The sequence below is a fragment of the Triticum urartu genome, chromosome 3 (assembly GCF_003073215.2).
Source record: "Triticum urartu cultivar G1812 chromosome 3, Tu2.1, whole genome shotgun sequence".
Taxonomy (NCBI): domain Eukaryota; kingdom Viridiplantae; phylum Streptophyta; class Magnoliopsida; order Poales; family Poaceae; genus Triticum; species Triticum urartu.
This window is the reverse complement of record NC_053024.1, coordinates 503,054,414-503,076,769: the sequence shown is the minus strand read 5'-3', so window position 1 is coordinate 503,076,769 and position 22,356 is coordinate 503,054,414. Positions and strand designations below refer to the sequence as shown.

The 22,356-nt window shown below is 44.4% G+C and overlaps 1 protein-coding gene and 1 pseudogene across 1 annotated transcript; both read right to left on the bottom strand.

Annotated features, from left to right (window-relative positions):
- Positions 1-1,357: 1,357 nt before the first annotated feature.
- Positions 1,358-6,292, bottom strand: LOC125544617 (probable choline kinase 1). The gene is made up of 8 exons (XM_048708361.1): positions 6,102-6,292; positions 3,183-3,592; positions 2,983-3,104; positions 2,689-2,884; positions 2,215-2,332; positions 2,056-2,103; positions 1,814-1,914; positions 1,358-1,713 (listed from the first exon to the last, which is right to left on the bottom strand). Exons 1-7 carry the CDS (start codon positions 6,244-6,246, stop codon positions 1,814-1,816), a joined length of 1,140 nt encoding a protein of 379 aa, XP_048564318.1. The 5' UTR covers positions 6,247-6,292; the 3' UTR covers positions 1,358-1,713.
- Positions 6,293-6,842: 550 nt separating this feature from the next.
- Positions 6,843-22,343, bottom strand: LOC125546904 (annotated as a pseudogene).
- Positions 22,344-22,356: the final 13 nt, after the last annotated feature.

Below are 22,356 nucleotides of genomic sequence, written 5' to 3'. Positions count from 1 at the left end.
TGGGGAACAGCCGGCCACGGGGCTCGACCCGGGAGTCGGCAGCGGGGGTGCGCGACTCGGCCCGGTGTGTAGGCGGCAGGCGGAGCCGACCGGACTAGGGGAGGCGACCCGAAGCCGGTGGGAGCCGGAGCCGGCCATGGCCGTGCTGGCGAGCGGCCGCACGGGAGTCGGAGCCGGCCTAGGCGAAGGCCAAGGCGGGGCGACGCGGGCGCAGGGGCAAGGCCGGCGCGGGAAGAGCCGGCTGCCGGGTGTGGAGTGGCGCAGGCGGCGGGAAGGCGGAGGCGGACGACCGCGGTGGATTTGTGGGCGCGAGGAGGCGGAGCCGGAGCGCCAGGAGCCGGCCAGTGAGCAGCAGACGGGCCGGCACGCGTGCGAGGATGCAGCCGGGCGTGACGAGTCGGCTCGGCCTGCAGCGGAGGCGGCCGAGCGGGCCGTGGGGAACAGCCGGCCACGGGGCTTGACCCAGGAGTCGGTAGCGGGGGCGCGCGACCCGGCCCGGCGTGTAGGCGGCAGGCGGAGCCGACCAGACCTGGGGAGGCGACCCGAAGCCGGTGGGAGCCGGAGCCGGCTGCGGCCGTGCTGGCGAGCGGCCGCGCGGGAGTCGGAGCCGGCCTAGGCGAAGGCCAAGGCGGGGCGACGCGGGTGCATGGGCGATCAACACGGCGGTCGTGTCTCGCACCCTCTCGTGAGAAACAACCACACATACCTCTCATCGGTACGGCCGATCAACTGTAGAGTAGTACTCCATCATCCGAAAATATTTGTCATCAAAATAAATAAAAGAGATGTATTTAGACATATTTTAGTATTAAATACATTCCTTTTTATCCATTTTGATGACAAGTATTTTCGAACGGAGGAAGTACAATTTACTCAAAAAAATAAAAACACAGTTGCATTTTGGTTAACCACTTGTGAATTTTTGGTGAGGTTAATGAATGTAACTTTGCTAACCAATTCATTGGCACCATAGGCTGTCTAGTGGTAGAATAGTACCATGCCACGGTACAGACCCGGGTTCGATTCCTGGCTGTTGCATTACTCCGTATGGTCTGCTCGTGAATCATCATTGTCTTTTGCCCATTGCAGCATTTCGAGCTGAGGCCACAGCGTGCGTGCTTCAACAGTTTCAGTCTTTTTCTTTAACGGAACAGCTTCAACTGGTCTATTGGTGAAGCAAAGGCATCAACGTTTTCTGCCTGCAGCAGCCACACACCACTGCTGGCAGTACGCAGCACAGCAAACACATACGCAGAAGGGCAGATGCAGCATCACTGCAAAACAACCCACCTCTCGGTGACCATCCTTTGGACAATCTGGTCCTCGTGGTTTCAGGGTTCACAACACAATATCTTCATAAGCAATCCAAGAGATTCTTGGAGACACGAACTATGTAACAGGTGTGACACGGAAAGAAGCTTGTGTAAAACCGTAGAATCGACTATTCTGCGCAGGTTTAATTACACGACACGGTCAACTACTAGCCTAAACGATTTGCAGCCAAATTGGCTGATGAACAAGATTCACAGTCACAGGACTCCACAGAGCTACTCGAGAGGCGACGGATGCTATAAGAAAAAGAACGAGCCATGCGAATGATCAGCTGGTTGGGTTGCAGGCTTGCAGTATTCTCGGCTTCGTATCCCAGTACTGGTCGAACCGATGCCTCGCGTACTCCTTGTACTCAAAGTCAATGTTCTTGTTCACATGCGCCTGCGGAGATAGAGGAAGAACCGAAAAACAGTCAGCTTTGATAGATTGATTATTAACACTGAGTAGATACATTTCAATTGCCTTTTGTTGTGGAGCTTACCTAGACTATTCCCCAGAGACCCCAGAAGAGATGGCTTGTGAGACTGTACTTTGCAATCAAGCCAAGCAATGTTTCGACTTCTACATCGGATGTGTTTTCTCCTGACAAACAAAGGAAGCATTTAGGAACAGCACACTTGAGTGATGCACTAAAGTAGTTTTAGCGTGCAATCGTGCATTCCAAGTATTCATCACAATTCCAGCACAGCAGAGTGTGGTGTTCCCAAAGAACTCTCCAATTACCTGAAGAACTAAGGTAAGCCTCAAGAAATCTCCGCTGTTCATCCACGTCTGAAATTAAGCAGGGGTATCAAACAAGTAATCAACATGTGATTTAAAAAGTGTGAGACACATAGCCATCCATTATTATATAATTTGGTACACTTGGTTATTAAAACTAACCAGGATATTTTGTGAAGTCCATCACGTGCGGTGTATCACTATGATAATCAGCAGCCATCTCACAGAAGTGATTGGCAATGTCGAACGCAACAGGGTTAAAGCTGGCGTATTCATAGTCCTGAAGGATAGAGAGATTAACAAAAGTGCAATCAGCTACAGAAATAAACAGGCAAACCAAACTGTCAATGTTCCTAGAATCACTAAGCAGCACAATGAAAAATTACGAGTCGACCATCAATAATTAAGAATTTTTACTTTGTGCTCTTCTAAATATGCAACCAGGTGCTAGTTTATGCTTAAATAAGGATTCATAAATATTCATTGGTAAGCAGTATTGACCATAACCATAATTGAGTATTTTTCTTTTGTGCTCTTCTAAATATGCAACCAGGCGCTAGTCTATCTTTAAATAAGCATTCACAAATATATGTTGGTATCCATATAAACAAGGTCAGGTCAGTAACAGCTACTTACAATTAAGGTCACTTGTCTGGTCTCTTCGTATATCATAATGTTTCCATACTGCAAATCATTATGGCAAAATACTACTCTCTGATCTATCCCGGACAATACATTCTCCAGCTCCGCAATCTCATCGCCGAGCGTCTCCAACCGCAATTCCCTGGCCTCCTCAGTCGAGCACCTGCTGCGAGCCTCCTCAAGCCACCGCCTGATTCATACAATGCCCTGCAGTTATTAGCTTCTGGTCGCAATCACGCACATCTGCCACCCATAGCATAAGAAGGAATCGCGATTCACCAAGCCTACCTCAGCCTCTGCCAGAGTGAGATGTCCTTGGGTCCAGGCATGTCGAGCTCGTGAAACTCCCGCAGCTTCCTGGCAATCAGGCCGGAAATCTCCGGGTCGCGCAGATCCGGCGCCGAGAGCGTCTGAGCAGACAACAACGCCAGCGACATCAGGAGGAGAAATGGCAAATGAACAGCAAAGCCATTGCGTTGTGTGCATACCCTGGCGTTGATGAACTCCTCGACGCGGCCCTGGGGGAAGCGGCCGAGGAGGCGGGGGCCCTGGCCGTGGCGGGACATGCACTCGAAGGTGCGGACCTCGTCGGCGCGGTCGAAGAAGACCTCGACGCCCTGGCCGTAGATGCGCACGAGCACCTTGCGCGGGTCGCCCTCGCCGCCGGGCCAGGTGATGCGGAAGACCTCGTTGGTGAGGGCGCCCTTGAGCTGGGACACGACGAGGGCCGCGGGGTCGACGTCGGCGCCCCAGAGCTCGCCGGCGAGGCGGTGCAGGATGCGGCGCGCCTCCGCCGGGATGCGGTCGATGCTGGAGCTCCGCCGCAGCTCGGGCCCGGCGTCGGCGGCGGCGGCGGCTGCCATTGGCGTCAGCGGCGGCGCGCGGCGGCGGGGGCGATCTGCGGGGGTCGGATGGGAGGGGCGCGTGAGTCGTTTCCCGTTGAGTTCGCGAGAGCTGTTTGATGGGGGAGAGGATTGGTGTGGGGTTTTGGGGGTTGGAATGGCCGTGGGATCGGATCGGATCGGAATCGAGATTGTTGCTGGGGAAAAGAAGTGGCAGCTGGCAGGAGAAGCTTCCAGGGAAAAGTTAATAATTGCACGAGGAGCCACGTCGGCTGCTACGTTGCGCGTCTCGTGGACACGTGGGAGGGAGAGAGATACGAGTTTACTTTACACAGTACGGACGCGAACGCTACTCACCAATGAACACCGCAGTGGTACTAGTACTATCAGCTCATCAGGATTTAAGTGCTAGACTTGATGCTAGTGTTCTCATATTTTTTAATTTTCTTTATACTTTTCGATGATGTACGTTCAGTTCTTACGATATATACATACTAAAAATATAGCATGGTGATATAGGTGGCCTATAAGACTATCATATTAAATTTTTGTTTGGTTAGAGGGAAGAGAAGAAAAACAGGTTATAAATTTACAGTCAGCTTTATGGGTTCTAGCATCCCTTATAAGAGAAAAAGATGGCCCACACATTAATAACATAATAACATGTATATATAACTAACTATCTTATGAATGAGCTAATATGGCTATAAGTAACATGATAACTTCATTAGCCGGTTATTATCTATACTATTAACCTTGTTCTAAGATCCCAACGATGCATTTAAAAAAAAACACCTATGGGCGTCATTGCCATCAATCGGAGGCAAGGTTTTCACTCGACTATGCATCGCTAACCACCCGCTTGTGATGACAGGGACAAGTTAGATACGACCACCACCACCATCCCCCGCCGAATAAACATCGACTCCTTGGGCCATCAATCATCACTACCACCAATAGAGTTAAACATTAGGACCTAGATATGTTGCACGCTGAGCTACCCTATAGCCCGGCATGCTACGATAACTAGCTGAAACAGAGGATTTCAGACGCTTTGTGGGGACAAGATCGATGAGTGAACCTGTGCATGAAAATCGAAGACTGAACCCGTATCAACGCTTTAATATAAGATTCATACAAGGTGACCGAAGACTAAACCGAGGAATGACGCAAACGTTCGCTCCCATACACCATCCACAAGGAACGAGACTCCATGATGTAGAATGGCAATTAATTAGAAGCATGTATGGCAATTTCTTTGCATAGCATGGAAATTCGGTCTATTGCGGCATAGCAAATTCTCGAACGTGTTGGCAAATTTTCCTTTTTCTTTAGCCTGGTAGTTCTTTCTGCTGCATCATGGAAAATTCCTAAATCGCATGGCAATTTACTCTACTACAGGTAAATTCCTGATAATTCTTTGGCTAGCATGACAAAAAAAAAACATGACAAATCTTTCTGTAGTAGTATGACAAATATATTTGTTATACCATGACAATTCCTAAGTGTTCTTTGGGAGTGGTTTTTAGGGAACACTCTCTGATGGCGTTGTTCACTCAAACAAGATTCCTGTAAGAATCACCCGTAAAAAAGAGAGATTCATGTAAGAAATGCCCGATCATTCGCTCAGGTGACCTCCCCTTGGGGGAACGTCAACGCCGCGTTATTGGTGTCCAAAATCTAAGCTCTAGATATAAGGTAGCATTATCTCTACTCCTATTCAGTTGGTGATGATGGTGTGTCTACCATCCATCATTTCTGACCATTAAATCTACATCTAACGGCTATAATGTAAGTTGTGACCTTTTTACAACAACTAGAATAATGCACGTGCGTTGCAACGGGATATAAATATTGTAGTACGTTAGCTTGTGATTTACCTATCAATAATAATGTGATTTTGTAAATAAATGTTCATCAAATCATGACCGTGAATTACCTTATATTTTGATTAGAAGTTTGGTAAGTAAATTAAAGTGGAATTGGTTCAAAAGGTAAGTAAATTAAGGTGATTGATTGTCATATAAATGAAAGGTTAGACGAAAGGGTGGTGAAGAGAAAGGTGAAATGGAACCTTACGTTCTTTTTAAGTAGTAGAGATAATTCACTTCTTTTCTCCAATTTGTGGAAAACCCATTAGTATCTTAAAACCAACCACATCCCTCCCTCGCGTCATCAAAATAGCCTAAGAAATATATTTTGAGTGAAACATAGTATATTTTTAATGATATATGTACATCAAAACTAGAGTGTTTTCTTTCAAGTTTGTGATCAAGTATCATTCTATTTTGGATCCGTTGCAACGCACGGGCACATTGTTAGTATGGAGTAAAAACGAGAGTTCCTACTTCCCATTTTCCCTTCGTTTAAAAAGATAGTTCATGTTTAAAATTGTATTTTAAGAACTGGCTCAAGAAAGATTTAGATTGAGAAAGCAATCATATCCACGCTGCCATCGTCTCTCTAACGTTGGTTTTACATCGCTCCGCACAGGAACTAGCAATCAAAGAGCCAGCAAAGAACCTAAATGCGATAAGAGCAGAGTAGATGAGGAGGGCTCAGTACCATTACATCGGTTGTTGAAGGAGACGGCGGCGGTGCCGGGACGTGCCTGGCGGATCACCCGCAGACGAGAAGGCCACAACACCGACCAGCGCGGCCGCAAGGCTTGAGACATTGCCGGAGAGGGCCTCTGGCCGCCGGCGACCATCCATCCAACTAGTGAACGAGCTAGCAGCTGAAATAGATGGCGAAGATTCTGCCCGTGAAGTGTTCGGTTGGAGACAGACAAATTTCTTATCGGTACCGGATAGTGGATCACTTTCTTACTGGTCACGTCAGTACCTAAGCACATGCGGTCCGGTCGCTCCTAAGGAGCAAGACACGCCTGGATCAGCACCAAGCAAATCCTTACGGCCGCTGGCTGTGATCATCACAAGCATCCCGTAATCTGACGGTTGCAGGACAGCGCCTCAAAAATATATTCCATCCATTTCTTTTTAGCCTTCATACATCTCAAGTCAAATTTAGTATAGTTTGACCAACTTTATAGAAATAAATATCAACATTCACAATATGAAATCAATATCTTTGAATGCATCATAATTTTCATACTATATAACTTCAGTATTTTGGATATTGATATTTTTCTATATAAATTTGGTCAAACTTTGCGTAGCTCGACTTCAAGCAAACCTTATACATGAAGTAAAAAAGAAACAGGAGTACAAAACTTCACCCGGCAACAAACGAACATGCTTAGAAAAACCCTGCATGGAGACTGGAAAAGGCGCAAACCACAGATCAAAATCCAGAAAATTGCATAGTTTGGATTGATATACAAATATACAATGTAGCATACATTACAAACATCGTCTGTCCATGGATGGAGAAACGGCGTCACCAGCCATGCCAGGAAAATCGTCTCTGCCGAATAGGCTGCAAAATTGACTTCCAATTGGCGGTGTGTCCAACCTATAGGCTCAAAATGCTTTATATACAAACCGGAAGCCCCAGTGGCCCCATCCACGTCACAGAATTCAGAGGAAGAGGGAAAATGGTTGCCGGGCGACTGGGCCAAATTAAGCATGAAACATTTGCCGTTGTGCTATACACTCCTGTAAGATTTATCCACCTTTTGGAGACAAAAAGAAGAGATGATTTACATGAGAGGGAGGTATGCACCCCCATGGCCCTTCCTCAGTATCAGCGGCCCAGCGTTCTCAGGGACCTTGTCCAGAACCGCATTGCAGCCCTCAAGGACATCGCTGAACCCAGTTGCCAGAGTTGCCAACTGCAGCCTCAGCCTCATATCCCTTGTTCGACGCAGCAGACTCCTGAATGATCTGCCGAGATGCTTTCCCCACTCAGCAGGCAAGCCTCCAGGTGAAAGCCAGACTGAGAAGTGCGACTGGTCGCCCCTGGCTGCAACCTCTGCCCGGTAAAATCTCGCAAGCTCCACGAGCATTGGTGGGTGCAGGGGCAGAACTAGTACAAATTCAGCCACAAATAGCTCGATGAGGTCAGGTTTCAGCATCTGGTTCCAGAAGACTGGGGCCCATTCCATTGGCTGATTTATGCTGTATGCTTCGGCAACAATGAGGGCCTCCTGGAACCTAGATTGATCCACAAAAATCCGGCGTGCGTTGGTTTCTGTAAAACCAATCCATACAAGATCAGGTATTCGGATCTGAAGAGATAGGAGAGAAGCACGAGCGCAAGCACGATGTGTCCTTTGGCCAGCGTCAATTGTTGAAAGAATCTCAGCAGTCTGTACAAGGTTATGCATAGCCTTAAGGAGCTCATCATTCCGTCGTTCCTTATCATGCCGATCTAACCAGCTTTCCATGTACTGCTCTGCACGCGACTCAAGGAGGGAAGCCGCCTCATGTTTCATGTCGAAGTGCTTGTATACCTGCATCAGACACATATGTTGAAGGGGGCATAACAAAACAGCAGAAAGACTTATCTCGTAATGACGACAGCCAAGTTGTAAGGAAACACCGCAAGTATGATGGAAACCAAAATCACAAATTCTTGTATATTTTTTGTTCTTCATGTAGTTGCACAGATGGTTCTGGCCCCCAAACAAGCTACTACTGCTCAGTACATTTCTGTTCCATACTAATTAAAAACTGGCATGGCATGCTGCTAATCAACAGATTTCATTTCCGCCTCGTACTAATGAGAAGCTGCCATGATAGGCTGCTAATCAACAGATTTTATGCTTCAGCAAAGCAATAGATCTAGATCCTGAAAAAGGGTTTGCTCAACATTTGTATATATTGGGTTAACTTTCTTATGTTGGATTTTCCATCTATTCTTTACAAAATAATTAACACAAAACACAATGATACCCAGAAGTGTTTATGTGGTTAACAAAGTTTTTTTTACGGAATGTGCTAAACATGTCTTTGCACCTAAATCTACTCCCATTCTACATTTACAGAGAGAGAGAGAGAGAGAGAGAGAGAGAGGACATATACCAGAGACAGAGCCTCATCATCATTTGGGTTGAAATGTTTCAGTGATGTAATAACAGCCAACCTAAACCCTCAAACTGATGCAGGTGCCACTGTGGCTGTGTCAGTGGAAGAATACTTTTGAAGTAGCAACTCCAATTGGCCATTTTCTATAAGGATGGAAAGGATGAAGCTCAAGGAGTGAAAATTGCTCACTCCAGTTATCAAGCGAGCTAAGCAAGAAAAATCCCCCTCTGAAACATATGAATCCACTCTGTTGGCTGCAAACGTGACGAGAACATCCACACCATCAAGACAAGAAGATGACATGTAGAAGTGATGTGACAGTATAAGGAGTTCAACCTGCAACAACATTTGGCATGGACTTAGAGACGGTAAAGAACAGCAAGAAATCAGCAAATTCTCAAACCAAACCTGAACATTAAAAATACTGAAATAAATACAATGCACAGCTCATATAAAAAGTATAGCTTGACACTGCAAATGTCATTTGAATAAGGTTCTTCACTTCCAACATATTAGCTCAATCACGAGAGAATGGGTACAGACAAAGCTTAGAAAACCACCGGTTACCGGCCCAGAAACCAGAACTGGACGGTTGCAGTTTTTCTGACACCCAGTCCCAGTCTTCAAAGCCCTAGCTCACCGCTTAAACCTCATCATCTCTAATCTTTAACTACAAATGTTCAAAAAATGGCACGAAAGCAGAACACCATTAGATGGCAGAAACCACATTCCAGTTTCATCTCCACATCACTCCACAACACAAACACCATCATCCAGCAGACACACCTCCTTCACTTGTCTCTGTGCCCCATCCCCGTCAAAGTTGCAGGCACCAGCAGCACTCACCAGCCTGTCTGGCTGCATTATCAGTACCTCAATGCCCTCCAACACATCTGCCTGGTGTTGGCAGCTCAACACCCCACTGCCAAACTACCTCCCATATACAACTCATTGTCACACACACATACAGTTAGTATTGTTCGCCAGCCCCACCAGACTATCCTAACACCCAAGATGCTGGAGGACAGGTTAACCATGAAAAACCTCGGTGTGCACCCCCCAGTGTAGCTGACATACCATCTCCACACATCACTCTGTTACATCACCTCTCTAGGCCAGTTACCGCCAGTCCAGGGGATGGAAGGAATGCTTGCAAAGTTTGAATCTTCTATATCTAAATAGCCATAACCCCCACTAATCTATTTCTCTCAACATGCAAGCATGCCACCTCAGCACGCAACATGCATAGGAAAAGACCCACTTTAACATGCAACTATGCATAGGAAAAACCACACGTCAACATGCATGATAATTTTCAATCAATTATGCTATTTACATTTAATAAAAACTTTACAAATACACAATAATCAAACACAATAAATCATATGTATTCTTAGTTTTAGTTTTCAAATTATTACTCTAAATATTCATGTTCCATACAACCAAATCTTAATGAACTATATTGCAAAACATTCCCGCAACAACATGCGGGGTATCATCTAGTAAACTAAAAAACTGAAACCAGATCACACAAACCTCACAAGCATGCGGTACTTCATGCCCAGTCATTACCAAACGCATTAAAGCGTGGCCAATTTCTGGTTCTGATGGGCATAGTTTTGCCCACTTCAAGAAGTCACTTGATCTCCACAATAGTGGTGCAGGGCCTTCTTCTTTTTGGGAGTCCAGATAACCTCCACGACAGCTAAAAGCCCCTGCAATTATTGGACGTATCAGTCAAGATATCTAACATAATACATGTTTTCCTCACCAAAAACAAAGTGCACTGAGCAGACCTTCAGAAAGGAATCAGCAAGAATTCTTGCAATGCTAGATGCAGGCATAATGTGTGTCTCCACCAGAAATTTAGCTTCATCAAAAGAATCCTGAGCTTTCAGTGAAAGCAACTGCAGAAGTTCAATTGGCTGTTTCTCAAATGCTTCAGAAAATGGGAGTCCCAGTATTTTTGCAGTTTGCACAACCGCTATTATTCTCCTAATAAGAGCCCGTCCGCGCCCCTCGCCACACTTCACGGCTAATTTCTCCATAGCCTGAGATGAAATAACATTCTGATTGGTGGGTTGTACACTACTAGTCAACATATACCAACAAAAATTATCATACAAAAATAGCGAATCTGACATTACAACTATGGACCAAAGCAATGGCTAATATTGACCAGATCCTAGGCCTAAGCTACTAGCACTAGATGCCACATTTTTAATTCCACGCCTGGATTAGAGACTTTGTATTCACAAGGATTGTTCAGGCCGACATGTACAAAGTCATGAAGCAACTTAAAAGCAGAATTTTCTTTGTTCAGGCCAATATGTAACATTAATGAGAGCAGTCTGTTTCCAAAACGCAATGAGAACTTTTTCGATGTACCAAGCAACTATGTTGTAAATTCACACCAATATTTAATCTGGACGACAGTTTGCGATATTTATTGACTAGAGAAACAGCACACAGCTGCCAGCTTGCAACTATGTTGTTGGAGAATTATTTGTATACTCTCGACATAAAGATCATTCATTCCCAGCAAACCACAGGCAAATATTTCTAACTCAACTACAACCATAGTGTAATCTTTACTACAAGAAAAAATGGATTGAAAATTGGATGAAAGCTATAGCCTTTTGACCTTATATGTAACTTTTGTGGCAAATTAAACAGTGCAAGCCCAATAAACTAGAGAAAACATATGGTGTTTCTTTCATGCGCATGGCCAGTGTTTTCAGAACACAAATGCTATGTAAAACACTTGCGTCATGTCAGGAGTTCATTGTAAATTATGCCAAAAATAAATTGAAGCTCTCCACCCTAGTCTTTGTTTGTCCATAGTCAGATCAGTGTTTTAAGAATATAAGTAACATACATGTATCATGTCAAGAGTATTCATTCTATCTATGTTAACATTATCATGCAACATGCAAAAAATAAATTGAAGCTCCGCCCCAGAACCCATACACTGGATAGAACACCTGAGCAAATGTAAACATGCATTACATCTATTTTCGTGTTTGACAATACTGCTGTTCTTTGTGCCTTTTTCCAGAAGAGGAAAAATTGCAAGCAGACATATTAAACTGTAATTTAACTTATTATGTTTAACTAATGTAAATAATAATTGTTGACATATGATGGTCATTGTGTTAACAGAAACTTCTGGCAAAATGAATGCAACAGTATAACCAAACCTGTGATGGATCAATCATATTGCTGCCACTTGCAATCTGGAGAGATTGAAGTATTGAAAGGGCTTCTGTGTCGAAGGATAATAAATTGATCTCTCCATCACCACCGTCATTTGCAACTCTTAACGCAACATCAACAAGGACAAGTTCTTCAGGAACATATGATGGAGATAACTTTTGTTGGAGTTGCTTAGCTGCAGTTATTTGCCCAAATTCTAATAAGGAGAGCACAGCCTTCTCCATATCTGCAGGCCTGACATGTTGCTCCCAACCAGACAGAGACGCTTCCATCTTTGCAAATTCCTCTTCAGATAGTAAATTTCTTGCTTGTTCTCCAATCTTAGAACGAAAGAAAACTTTAGAATTATCATCAGAATCATTGGTGCTACTTTCAACATTATCAGTGACACCTCGTCTAAGTGGTAGATTTGTTTTGCCCCTTCGCTTTGCTCTTGCATTATTTGTTGTTGTTGTTGCTTCACTGTTATATTCAAAGAGATGCAAATGTTGATGGTTTGATAAGTTATTGTCCCTCATACCATTTCTTTCTGCAGCTTTCATGCTTGGCAAACTCATACTACTGTCTATTTTTGTGATGACATCAGCAATCTGTTCTATAATACTGGTACTGTTTCCAATAGCTAGACTCTGAGAAACAACAGAAGATTCGCCATCAGCCTTAGAGTGAGTCTCTGACTCGACTGCCAGGAGCCAAACCCTAGTCTCAATTTCCCGGAGAAGATGAAGAGGATATACCCTGCAAAAAATGTATATATCGGTAAGAAGAAGATACGAATGAGCATACATCAATATAGATTACAAGGGATCTTATGGAGAGGATTTAGTAATAGTTCCAGTAAGCCACTGTAAAGATAGCAGAAGTATTTCATGAAGCTCTCGTGCTGGTATCTCTTTCCCTAATGCTTCAGCATGCTTAAGGAAAAATAATCCAGCCTGCACACATAATTGAATGGGCATTACCATCACACGGAATTTACAGGGATAAGAGATCACATATGCATTTCACTGATTCAATCATCAAATACGGTACCTGTAAAGGTGGCAAAGAATATCTCATGAAAAGCGACTGACAGTGGCCCCAGAAAGCTGCACGTTCTTGTGGAATATCCCAGAGAAACTCCTTCCATTCGGCAACCATAGCTTCTGCCTGAGACAATGGACAGATGTATATCAGAATAAATCATAAGATATTAGTGAGTAGATATTAAATTATGAGCCATAGAGAAACTTAAGGATAAAAAGTTACAAAACCTGTGATTCCGTCACATGATCAAAAGTAGATTCCCAAGCTATGCCACTCGACTCCAGTTGCCTTGCCCAAGTACGAGCGTCCTCCCATCGTCCATCCTTCTCTAATGCTGCCAGGAGAGAAGCATCATCCATGGAATCGTTCCACTTGTAGATATCACCATCTTTGCATAAGGACGGTTCAGCCAGATTGATTTTCCAATAACTGCGGCCGAAGTAAGCTGACGAAGAACCACCATCTGCAAAATCAACCGCTGCAAGGAGCTGTAGCAAACACCTCTTCTCATAAAGTGATGGACAGGTTGAGAGTACGGCATCTGCGGCTTTTACAGCTGTAGCAACTACCCATCCTGTTATTGATGATGCTTCTTTGAATGAGTTTGATTGAGAGGCTTCATCTTTTATCCTTGCTGAAAATGATGTCAAATGTGCAGAAGCCTCGGACAAGCGCATTTGACAAAATGCCTTCAAGGTAACACAAACAAAATGCTCATGTTAGTTGGTATACAACTAGCAAAATATATAAATGGCCTGTTTCTACTAACCTGAAGAGAACGAATGAAGGGGAGAAGGGAGCAGGATGGCAGAAACAAGTCAAAGGATCGAAGTAACGGTAGGAACAGCTGTTGTTCACACAGCACTGCTACTATACTTGATAAAGATGCAAGCCTCTCATCAATATCAACTGGAATATCAGTCTCTTCAGAGGTGGGCTTTCTTCTTTCCTGATGAGCATCAATATCGGAAGGATTGGAAGTTGCAGTACCATTTGGCCCACTTGCGATGTCCAGCGAAAAACCTGATTTGAAGCTATCTGGAGAGGCCTCCAAGAACCGTCTCCGCTTTGGATTCTTCCTGTTGTAACGATATTCAACATTCCTACTCATGCTTGGCAATTTATTTGTGACCTCAACAGCAGATCCAACATTCTTAGCTACTTTAGAGGAAATACCGTCCACCTTGATTAAGGACAACTCCCTGAAGACAAGAAATAGATGCCAACACAACAAAATTACACAACAAGAGCAATGAATCTTGCAAAATGTCGCATGCATCAAACCCCTACAATGCTCAATGAATTACCTTGCAGCTGTAATCTCAAGCCAAAAGCTTAAGCATGAGAGAAGAGTTACATCTGGAAAGCATGAAGCAATCAACGCCAATAAAGACCACTGCATTTGTTTCGCTTTATTCAGAAGTGCCTCCCCGGGGTTCTTTTGCCTTTCACAAACAGCAAGTATGCAGAAAAGTTCCATGGGGTCGTCGCCATCAACAGACAAGAGAGATGGATCCCTACTACCTGAGGGTACATTGCTAGACGATTTCCTTCTATTTGATAACGTGTTTTTCAGAACTGTTAGTATATGAGTCCTCAATCTTGAGTCCTTTATCTCTTTGGAAGCCTGAACACAATACCAGGGAGAAGAGATGAGAATAGTGTTTTGTCAATCAACAAAACGCTTACTATTTATGATTAAAAAAATACCACTCCGATAACAACTTCAATTGGAAAACCAGCTCTCTGGGCTTCTGTTAGAAAACCAACCTGCCAAAAGCATGATCATCAGTGGGAGGACTTAAAATAAATAACATACCCACAAGACAAATAAAAAATGTGTCAGTACCCAATCATTGTCATTGGCCAGTAAAGCCAGATATTTTGTACTTAATGGGAGATGGTGCGCCAGACAGAATTCTGTAACCAAATTCCAATGTGGCTGGCTTCATTTTGCTGCGACCGGTAAAGAGATGCATCACCAATGCCACTCAAGAGCCAAAATCCACAGGTTCTACCTTCGTCTAATAATGGCAAACTTGCTCGTTCCAGGTGCTCCAGTATAGCAATAAGAGGCTGTGATGGTTGTTCCCTTTTGGAACCCCTAGAGGTTTGCTTCTGCTCTAAAATCTGAAGATGATCAGACTGGACATAATCTTCAGCTAATGCTCGAGCAAGAGCAGGAGCAATATCAGCCCCATGGGAGAGCACATGTAACCCAGAGCTCCTTGGTGAAGATAGCTCACTTTGTTTATTTTGTTGAGCCAAGTTATAGTAGGAAGAGATGCGCTGAAGAGCAGCAATATCTAGACGGAGCATGTTAGCACACATGCCACATAGTTCCAACAGGAATGTGCAGGAAGCAACCAGTGTGGAGTCCTCGAAGTTTGTGATAGCTAGTGGAGCCACCTGGAGAAATGATAACATATTGCAGCACACCCAAGAAAAAAGCATTAGAATTTTCAATAGAAACTGAAAAAATTATTTCCAAATTAACAAATAGTATATGGAACTTCTTCCCGAAGCTTATGTTGATTATATGTTCTGCCATTTAGGCATTCAGCATTCTTGTAAATGGTATCAAAAGATACAACTGGGACAAAAATAAACTTTGGCATATCATATCCAGGAAAAGATTTGGAATATCGCCACCTCTAAGTGACCAATGGGTACTATCTGTATAAAGTAGCTCTTGATTATATGCCCATCTCTACCTTCACTAGAAGTCCAAACTCTCCAATATTTATTCATCTTAGTGATCAGAATAACAAAAACTGAATGATGATGATAACTAGTCTATTCGAAGAGTAAGTTTTTCAATCAGAGTGTAAAGTTTTGATGGATACTGGTATAACTAGTTGTTCGAGAGAAAAAAACAAGTCAGAAACATGAACATACCGATAGAAGAACTGATCGTTCAGTTTGACTTAAAGGGGCTAGGATCAGTTGTACATCTGCTTGAACATCAGACTGTGTGGAGATCACTTGGCACGCATTTGCTGATTTTAATTGTGAAGCTCTTTTACCAAGAAGATGCCTGAAAGCTGCTAGTGCTCGGCCACGGTGCAAATGATGCTCCACCCTCAAGTCTTTCTCCTGAAGGGAGGAGTTAACTAATAATGAAATTACTGCTTTGGAAATAAACACTATAATACGGTGAGAGAACACAAACAAGACTGGGGGCGATAACCCTAAGTTCAGAATATTACATGCAGTGTGGATTTAAGAAATAGTATATGCTAGTGGTGGGCTTATGTTATATGGATAAGCATCCTCCGCACTAGCTCTTGCCGGGATCAAGTATGTATATCTCCTATTCTTGACCAGTGTCCAAGTATGAGCACTAGCATACATTCAACATGACAAAACAAAATTCTGTTGTTCTAAATAGAGAAGTTGTTAGAGTACGTAATGGGCCTAATGGGCCCGTTAGTCTTAGGGTTAATTAGAGATAAGAGTCGCTTGCTTAGGGGTCAAGTAAGCCTTGCTTGGAAGTCAAGTAAACCTCTCTATATAAAGAGAGGAGATGTATCAATCTAATCAAGCAAGAATTAAGAAGGAAATCCTTCCATCTTGCCCGGCCGTGGGCAAAAGGCCCCCGGCCAGCCTTCTTGCGCCCTCCTTCTAGCAGCGCCATAACAATTTGGTATCAGCTAGCTTCGGTTCGATCATGTCTTCACCGCCGCCCAACCCGTCTCTTCCGCTGCCGGTCACGACCGTCGCCCCGCTCCTGCCCGTGCCGGGATCCTCCGTCGCGCCCGCCCCCGTCGTCCTCACCCCGGAGGTGTCCGGGGCGCTGCGGGACCTAACACAGGCGGTCCAAGAGATCCACCTGTTCTTGGCCGGGTCCTATGGGCCGCACCCGGCTGCGCCGCCCATCACCGCCACCGCACCGCCGTGGCTGCCGTGGCAGCTGCCGCACCAAGCGGCCCCCGCCGCGCTCGCCGGGCTACTGCAGCAGCCGCTGCAGCTGCCATCCATCGCCCCGTCCTGGCTGTCATGGCAGCCGCCGCACCAGGCGGCCTCCGCCGCGCTCGTCGGGCTGCTGCAGCAGCCGCTGCAACTGCCATCCACCGCCCCGTCCTGGCTGCCGTGGCAGCCGCCGCACCAGGTGGCCTCCGCCGCGCTCATTGGGCCGCTGCAGCAGCTGCCATCCACCGCCCCGCCCTGGCTGCAGTGGCAGCCACCTCTCCTGGCGACCTCCGCCGCGCCCGGCGCTCCGCCGCAGCAGCCGCTGCAACTGCAGCAGCCATCATCGGTCAGCTCCGGCCCCGCATCGACCGCGCCGACGGGAGTCCCGATCCACCAGATCAAGTTCCCGCCGTCGCCATCACCGCTTCCCCAGGGCGTCCCCATCCAGCAGATCAAGCTTCCGCCGTCGCCGTCACCGCTTCCAGCTTGGATCACTACCTGCCACGTGTCGGCGACGGTGAGGCTGCAGGCTGCTGCACGCGGCCTCCTAGTGCGTCGGCGTGTGCGGGAGTTGCGTGGTCTGCAGCTGCGGCTCCTCCCAGTTGCGCTTCGCTGCGCAAAGGACCTCGATCTCGTCCACTGCGTCGGGGATCTTGGGCATGCTGTTTTCCCCACGGGCAGCGACCTCCAAGTCTGCGACATTGGCGGTTGGGGGAGCGCACCCCTCCTCGTCATTCTCCATCGCAAGCCCCCCACTCTTCCCTGTGCGGTGCAGACCAACAGCCGTCCGGCAGGAAGAAGGCATGGTGTCACCGACAACAACGCACCACGTAGCACCACTGCATTCCGTCACCGGGCGCCGCAAGGGCGCCTCTGCTGGTCACTCTTGCGACCACTTCCAGGTGGTCCTACACATGCACTCCTTTTGTCCAGATGGTGTCCATGGGATCCAGGTGGCTGTACACGTGCATGTCCGACGTGCGGATGGTGTTCACTTTTTGTTAAGGGTCCAAAATAAAGCGTCCCAGTCCATTTCAGGTTGAGAATAATAAAACAAGCCGAGATGTAAAAGGCTTATTTTTAGGTGTTAGGTTTGGGTTGCGTCGAGTCATGGTTATAAGTTGGTTAGGCTGCAGCTTGAGGACAAGCTACATGTCCAGGTGGGGTGTAGTGTTAGAGTACGTAATGGGCCTAATGGGCCCGTTAGTCTTAGGGTTAATTAGAGATAAGAGTCGCTTGCTTAGGGGTCAAGTAAGCCTTGCTTGGAAGTCAAGTAAACCTCTCTATATAAAGAGAGGAGATGTATCAATCTAATCAAGCAAGAATTAAGAAGGAAATCCTTCCATCTTGCCCGGCCGTGGGCAAAAGGCCCCCGGCCGGCCTTCTTGCGCCCTCCTTCTAGCAGCGCCATAACAGAAGTAACATGGCGCAAAAGTGATGCAAGAAAGAAAACAAAGAATCTGTTCTCAATAATGTATTAAGTACATTAGTACAAGATAGAGTGTACCTCAAGGGAAGAATATAGTTCTTCTTCAACACTTTTTTGAATGGATGCTTCTAAGGACAACGCATTGGTTTCACTATATCCAGTGGTATTGTATATGTAGTCAGTGACACCATGAGTAAATAACTCCTCAAATGACGGTGCACTCGATAGCAGTTGCATCCCAAAAGGGCCCTGATCACAGATTGTGGTCAATTATATAAAATAGAATTATCCTGCTATCAATGCTGCTGGAAGATCAAGATTTACATGTACACAAAATATATATATATGAGGGAAGTAAGTTTGGCATCTCAAAGACCCTTACTGCTTTTAAGTTAGCCTTGCATGTCTCGAATCTTATAGTGCTTTCCTTCATGGTAACCGATAATCACACACTCTATTAAACTAACATTTTTCTAATACATAATTAGAGTACACTGGTATAGAAGAGATCTTTTTAAAAGAGACGATGTTATAGAAGAGACTGAAAGGGGGCTAAGAGCTTAAGACACATTTGCCAAACAGCTTATGTTGTTGACTTTGGTCCACTGCCCTTGGGCAATTAGGCGTAAATTGGAACACAAAAACAGTGCAGTTTTGGTAACATTCTTGAAAGAGTGATTACTGTTTTAAATACTTCCATAGAGAAAAACTAAGATACTGAGAGAAAACACAACTGATCCACCAGAAGTGCTTTGGAACATCCGAAAAGATTTGTTCCAGAAGGAAAGGAACAATTCGCATGTACTTGTGTCATAAGAACATAAAGTCAACTAATGTCATATGGGGTAGAACTAAATGCTTAATGATACCAATGCTGGAATTCAGAAATGTTAGCTGCAAGATGCTATCCAAAAAGCAGAAATAAACCTGTTCAAATAGTTGGATTAATCTTCTAATAGACTTTGGAAACCAACACGGGAGCATTTGCAACAATGAAGTGTCTCCTCCAGCAGAGGAAAAAATGCTATAGCGCCAGCACAAGTAATCTGACATTGCGGATTTTCCAGAAACTGAAAAAGAAATTGAACTTATTCTGTTTTATTAAGAAAGGACATAGTGAGTAGTTGGCTTCAAAACTAATAAGGGAAAAGAGTTGTATTTTGATTACCATTAGTTGGAGAATAATTTAGACAGCCATACCCATCTTGCCCAAAACAGGTGGAACGAAGTGTCTTCCATAGGGTTGGATTGCTGGAAACAATGACCTAGGTTCTCTAATGTGCACTGAGAAGACAATCCACGATTTCTGTTCACACTGCCAGTGCATATGGACTTTTGAATTGGTGGTGAAGCATACATTAAGGTAGCTAGTGCAGACATTTCCCCAATCCGTTCAGCCATATCATCAACAGTATATAATATCTCATCTATCTCAATTGCAGTTAGATTGCCATGATTAACCATTGTCTGTGACAGATTCCAACGGGCGTTAGAAAAGGATGCCTCATACTCATAACCTTTGACTCTGGAGAAGAGTAACCATTGTGCTCACTTGCAATCACCCTGAGAAATTTCATGACATAATAACAAAGTCAGAATAATTTTTTGTTAAACTGGGAAAAGGTCGAGCAGCTTAATCTTATATCTATAACATAAGGCAGTATTATAAGTACTTTGTCTACCACTACTGTACATAGTATCAGCAAACAGACAAAGCCGGGTCGGCCAATAATAGTTTGTATTACCACCATACTAGCTCGTCTAGAAGATACTGGGTATGGAAGTGTTAATGTGCAGGGTAGCATTTATGACAAAAAATTAATTGGTCCTCTATTAGACAGAGCAAGTTTGCAGACAGAAGGGGCAACTGGTCACTTGCCAGGAAACCAGAAAAAAACAGGTGAGAAGCATGCATATGCAGATTCTCACTGAAATGGAATGTTTGGCAACTTGAACTTCAGGTATTTTCCAAAGAATAATGTAAAACCAATTACTTGCATGCAGGAATCATGGAAAATTTGAACAGGAGCAAACCCGCCATACTTATCATAAAAACTTGACTCCACATAAACACTAATCATGTAACAGCCAAATTACCAAGTGCGTATCCTAACAAAAGAAATAAGTTTATTTGACACAACCAGCTGATTCCACTGCTAGGGGTCATTAAATTAGCAAGTTTGGTAGGTTTAAATCAGAGCTGAGCACAAAGAACTCCAAATATCATAAACTAAAGGGATGCAGTATGACTTACTGCGGCCTTCTTTGAGCAAAGGAATAGAGTCCTCCCCGAGAATCAAATTGCAGTTGTCCAGATAGAGATTGAGTAGGTATGGAGAGTCATATTGCACACAAAAACGGATAACTAGTTTATGCAATGCTCTTTCACAAGCCTGGTGACGTTCATCATCTGGCATCTCTGAAGCAATTAATGGCATAGAAGCTTCTTTCTTGGGGCCTATCTTGGCTGTATTAGTAAGTATGCCAGCTCGAGCAAGTAAAGGTATAATTTCGGTAGTACTTTGCCAGTACTCTTTCATAAAGATGTGTTTCTTTGCCAGTTGTTCCTGCATTAGCATTCTCATCCATGATGTTGATTCATGATTAGACAAGGATCTGAATATTTTGACATGTGGTACTTCCATACAAACAGGCTCTAGCTCCTCTGAGTCACATATATACATTTTATAATCAGGGACACTGACGTCAGACACAATGCTGTAACCAGCTCGTGAATTGTCCACATTAATGCTAAGTATCCCTTCTAGAAGTACACTGTCAGGAATCATGTCCAAGAGTTTGCAGACTTCCCCCACATCATCATGAGCAACAAAATATTCAAACTGAGATTCCCATGGGAGGTCCGATTGAGCAGAGATATGACAAGGCTGGTCCAGTATTATCTAAAGAACATACAATAAAAAGAATCTTAGGACCATAGTTAAGAAAATAAGTAATACAGACCATAATCCAGAGTTTAGCGCGCTTTATAATCTATTCAACTGGCCAAAAATAATCTTATTCAACTGGCCAAAAATATATTCAACTGGCCAAAAATATTGCCATGGCTAATTAAATGGCACATCATAAACATTTTCAATGCAAACAAAAGAACAATGCAAGGAAAACAAATTAGGCAGAATCAGTAGTGTGACAAACTCTTCCATGCTCACTTCATTTTATAGAGAAAAAAATGCAAAAAACACTTGATTTTATAATTAATAGTAACTAGTAAGAGCTAACAGAACAAGAAAATCCTTTGCACTTTTGTAGATGATGAGCTACAGCACATGGTTATTATCGGAAAGAAGGTGCAATCCCCCAGTTAACAAGTGAAAGGACAAGTCATGACTTACGCGGTCCACAGTTCTTTGATCCCAAGCATCAGACCACACAGCAGCACACACCCAATATCCATCGGAAAGGTTGCTTTGAGAGAACTCCTTTAAATCAGCGTAATCGTTAACGTTCACCCAAGAACCAAGCACAGCTCCATCAACATCACCACATTCAATAGCAGGGTGGTTGCGAATATGGAGAGCAAGCACTGGTTTATCTTCCCCTGGAAGTGTAACAATATTTACAGCATCATGAATAACGTTCTCCCTGCCAAGATATGTGTCCCAGAAGCTGCTGCTTGGGTAAAAACGCTTTTCCACAAAAGAAAAAAAGGTTGATCAGTGCGGAAACAAACAGCGCGCAAACATTTATTTCTTTTTATGTGTTAAAAATGTATAACAGAAACAAAATATATTGTAAGAACAGAATTTTTTCAATTAGCTAAAACAGGATGCAGAAGCAAACCTCAATCAGTGCTAAGGTCTCCAACATCTTCCACTCATTTGATCGCATGTACCCGCGCTGTTTCATCTCCTCGGCTATTTGTAGCCTAAGTGACCTTCTGACAGTACCTTGCATAAGTTGTCTAAGGTCCGACTCTATGTCATCTCCTAGTCTTTCTAGTGTAGCTACAGCCAGTCCACTTTCACCCTGTAAAATTATGTGTTAGACTTCAGGAAATGATGGGGAGACACATTTTTAAGCTATGGGTACCTTCATTAACAGATCATAAACAATGGATCTTCCTATTTCATGAACTTCGGAGAAAACGTCATCAAAATCATCACCAGAACATGATTCCCTCTGGCGCAACAGTTGAAGCTGAAGAACTGCCAACGGTAGTCGACCAGATTGTAGTGCTTCACCGACTATTGTTTTCAAGTCAAACTTATTCATTTCCCAACGGTTC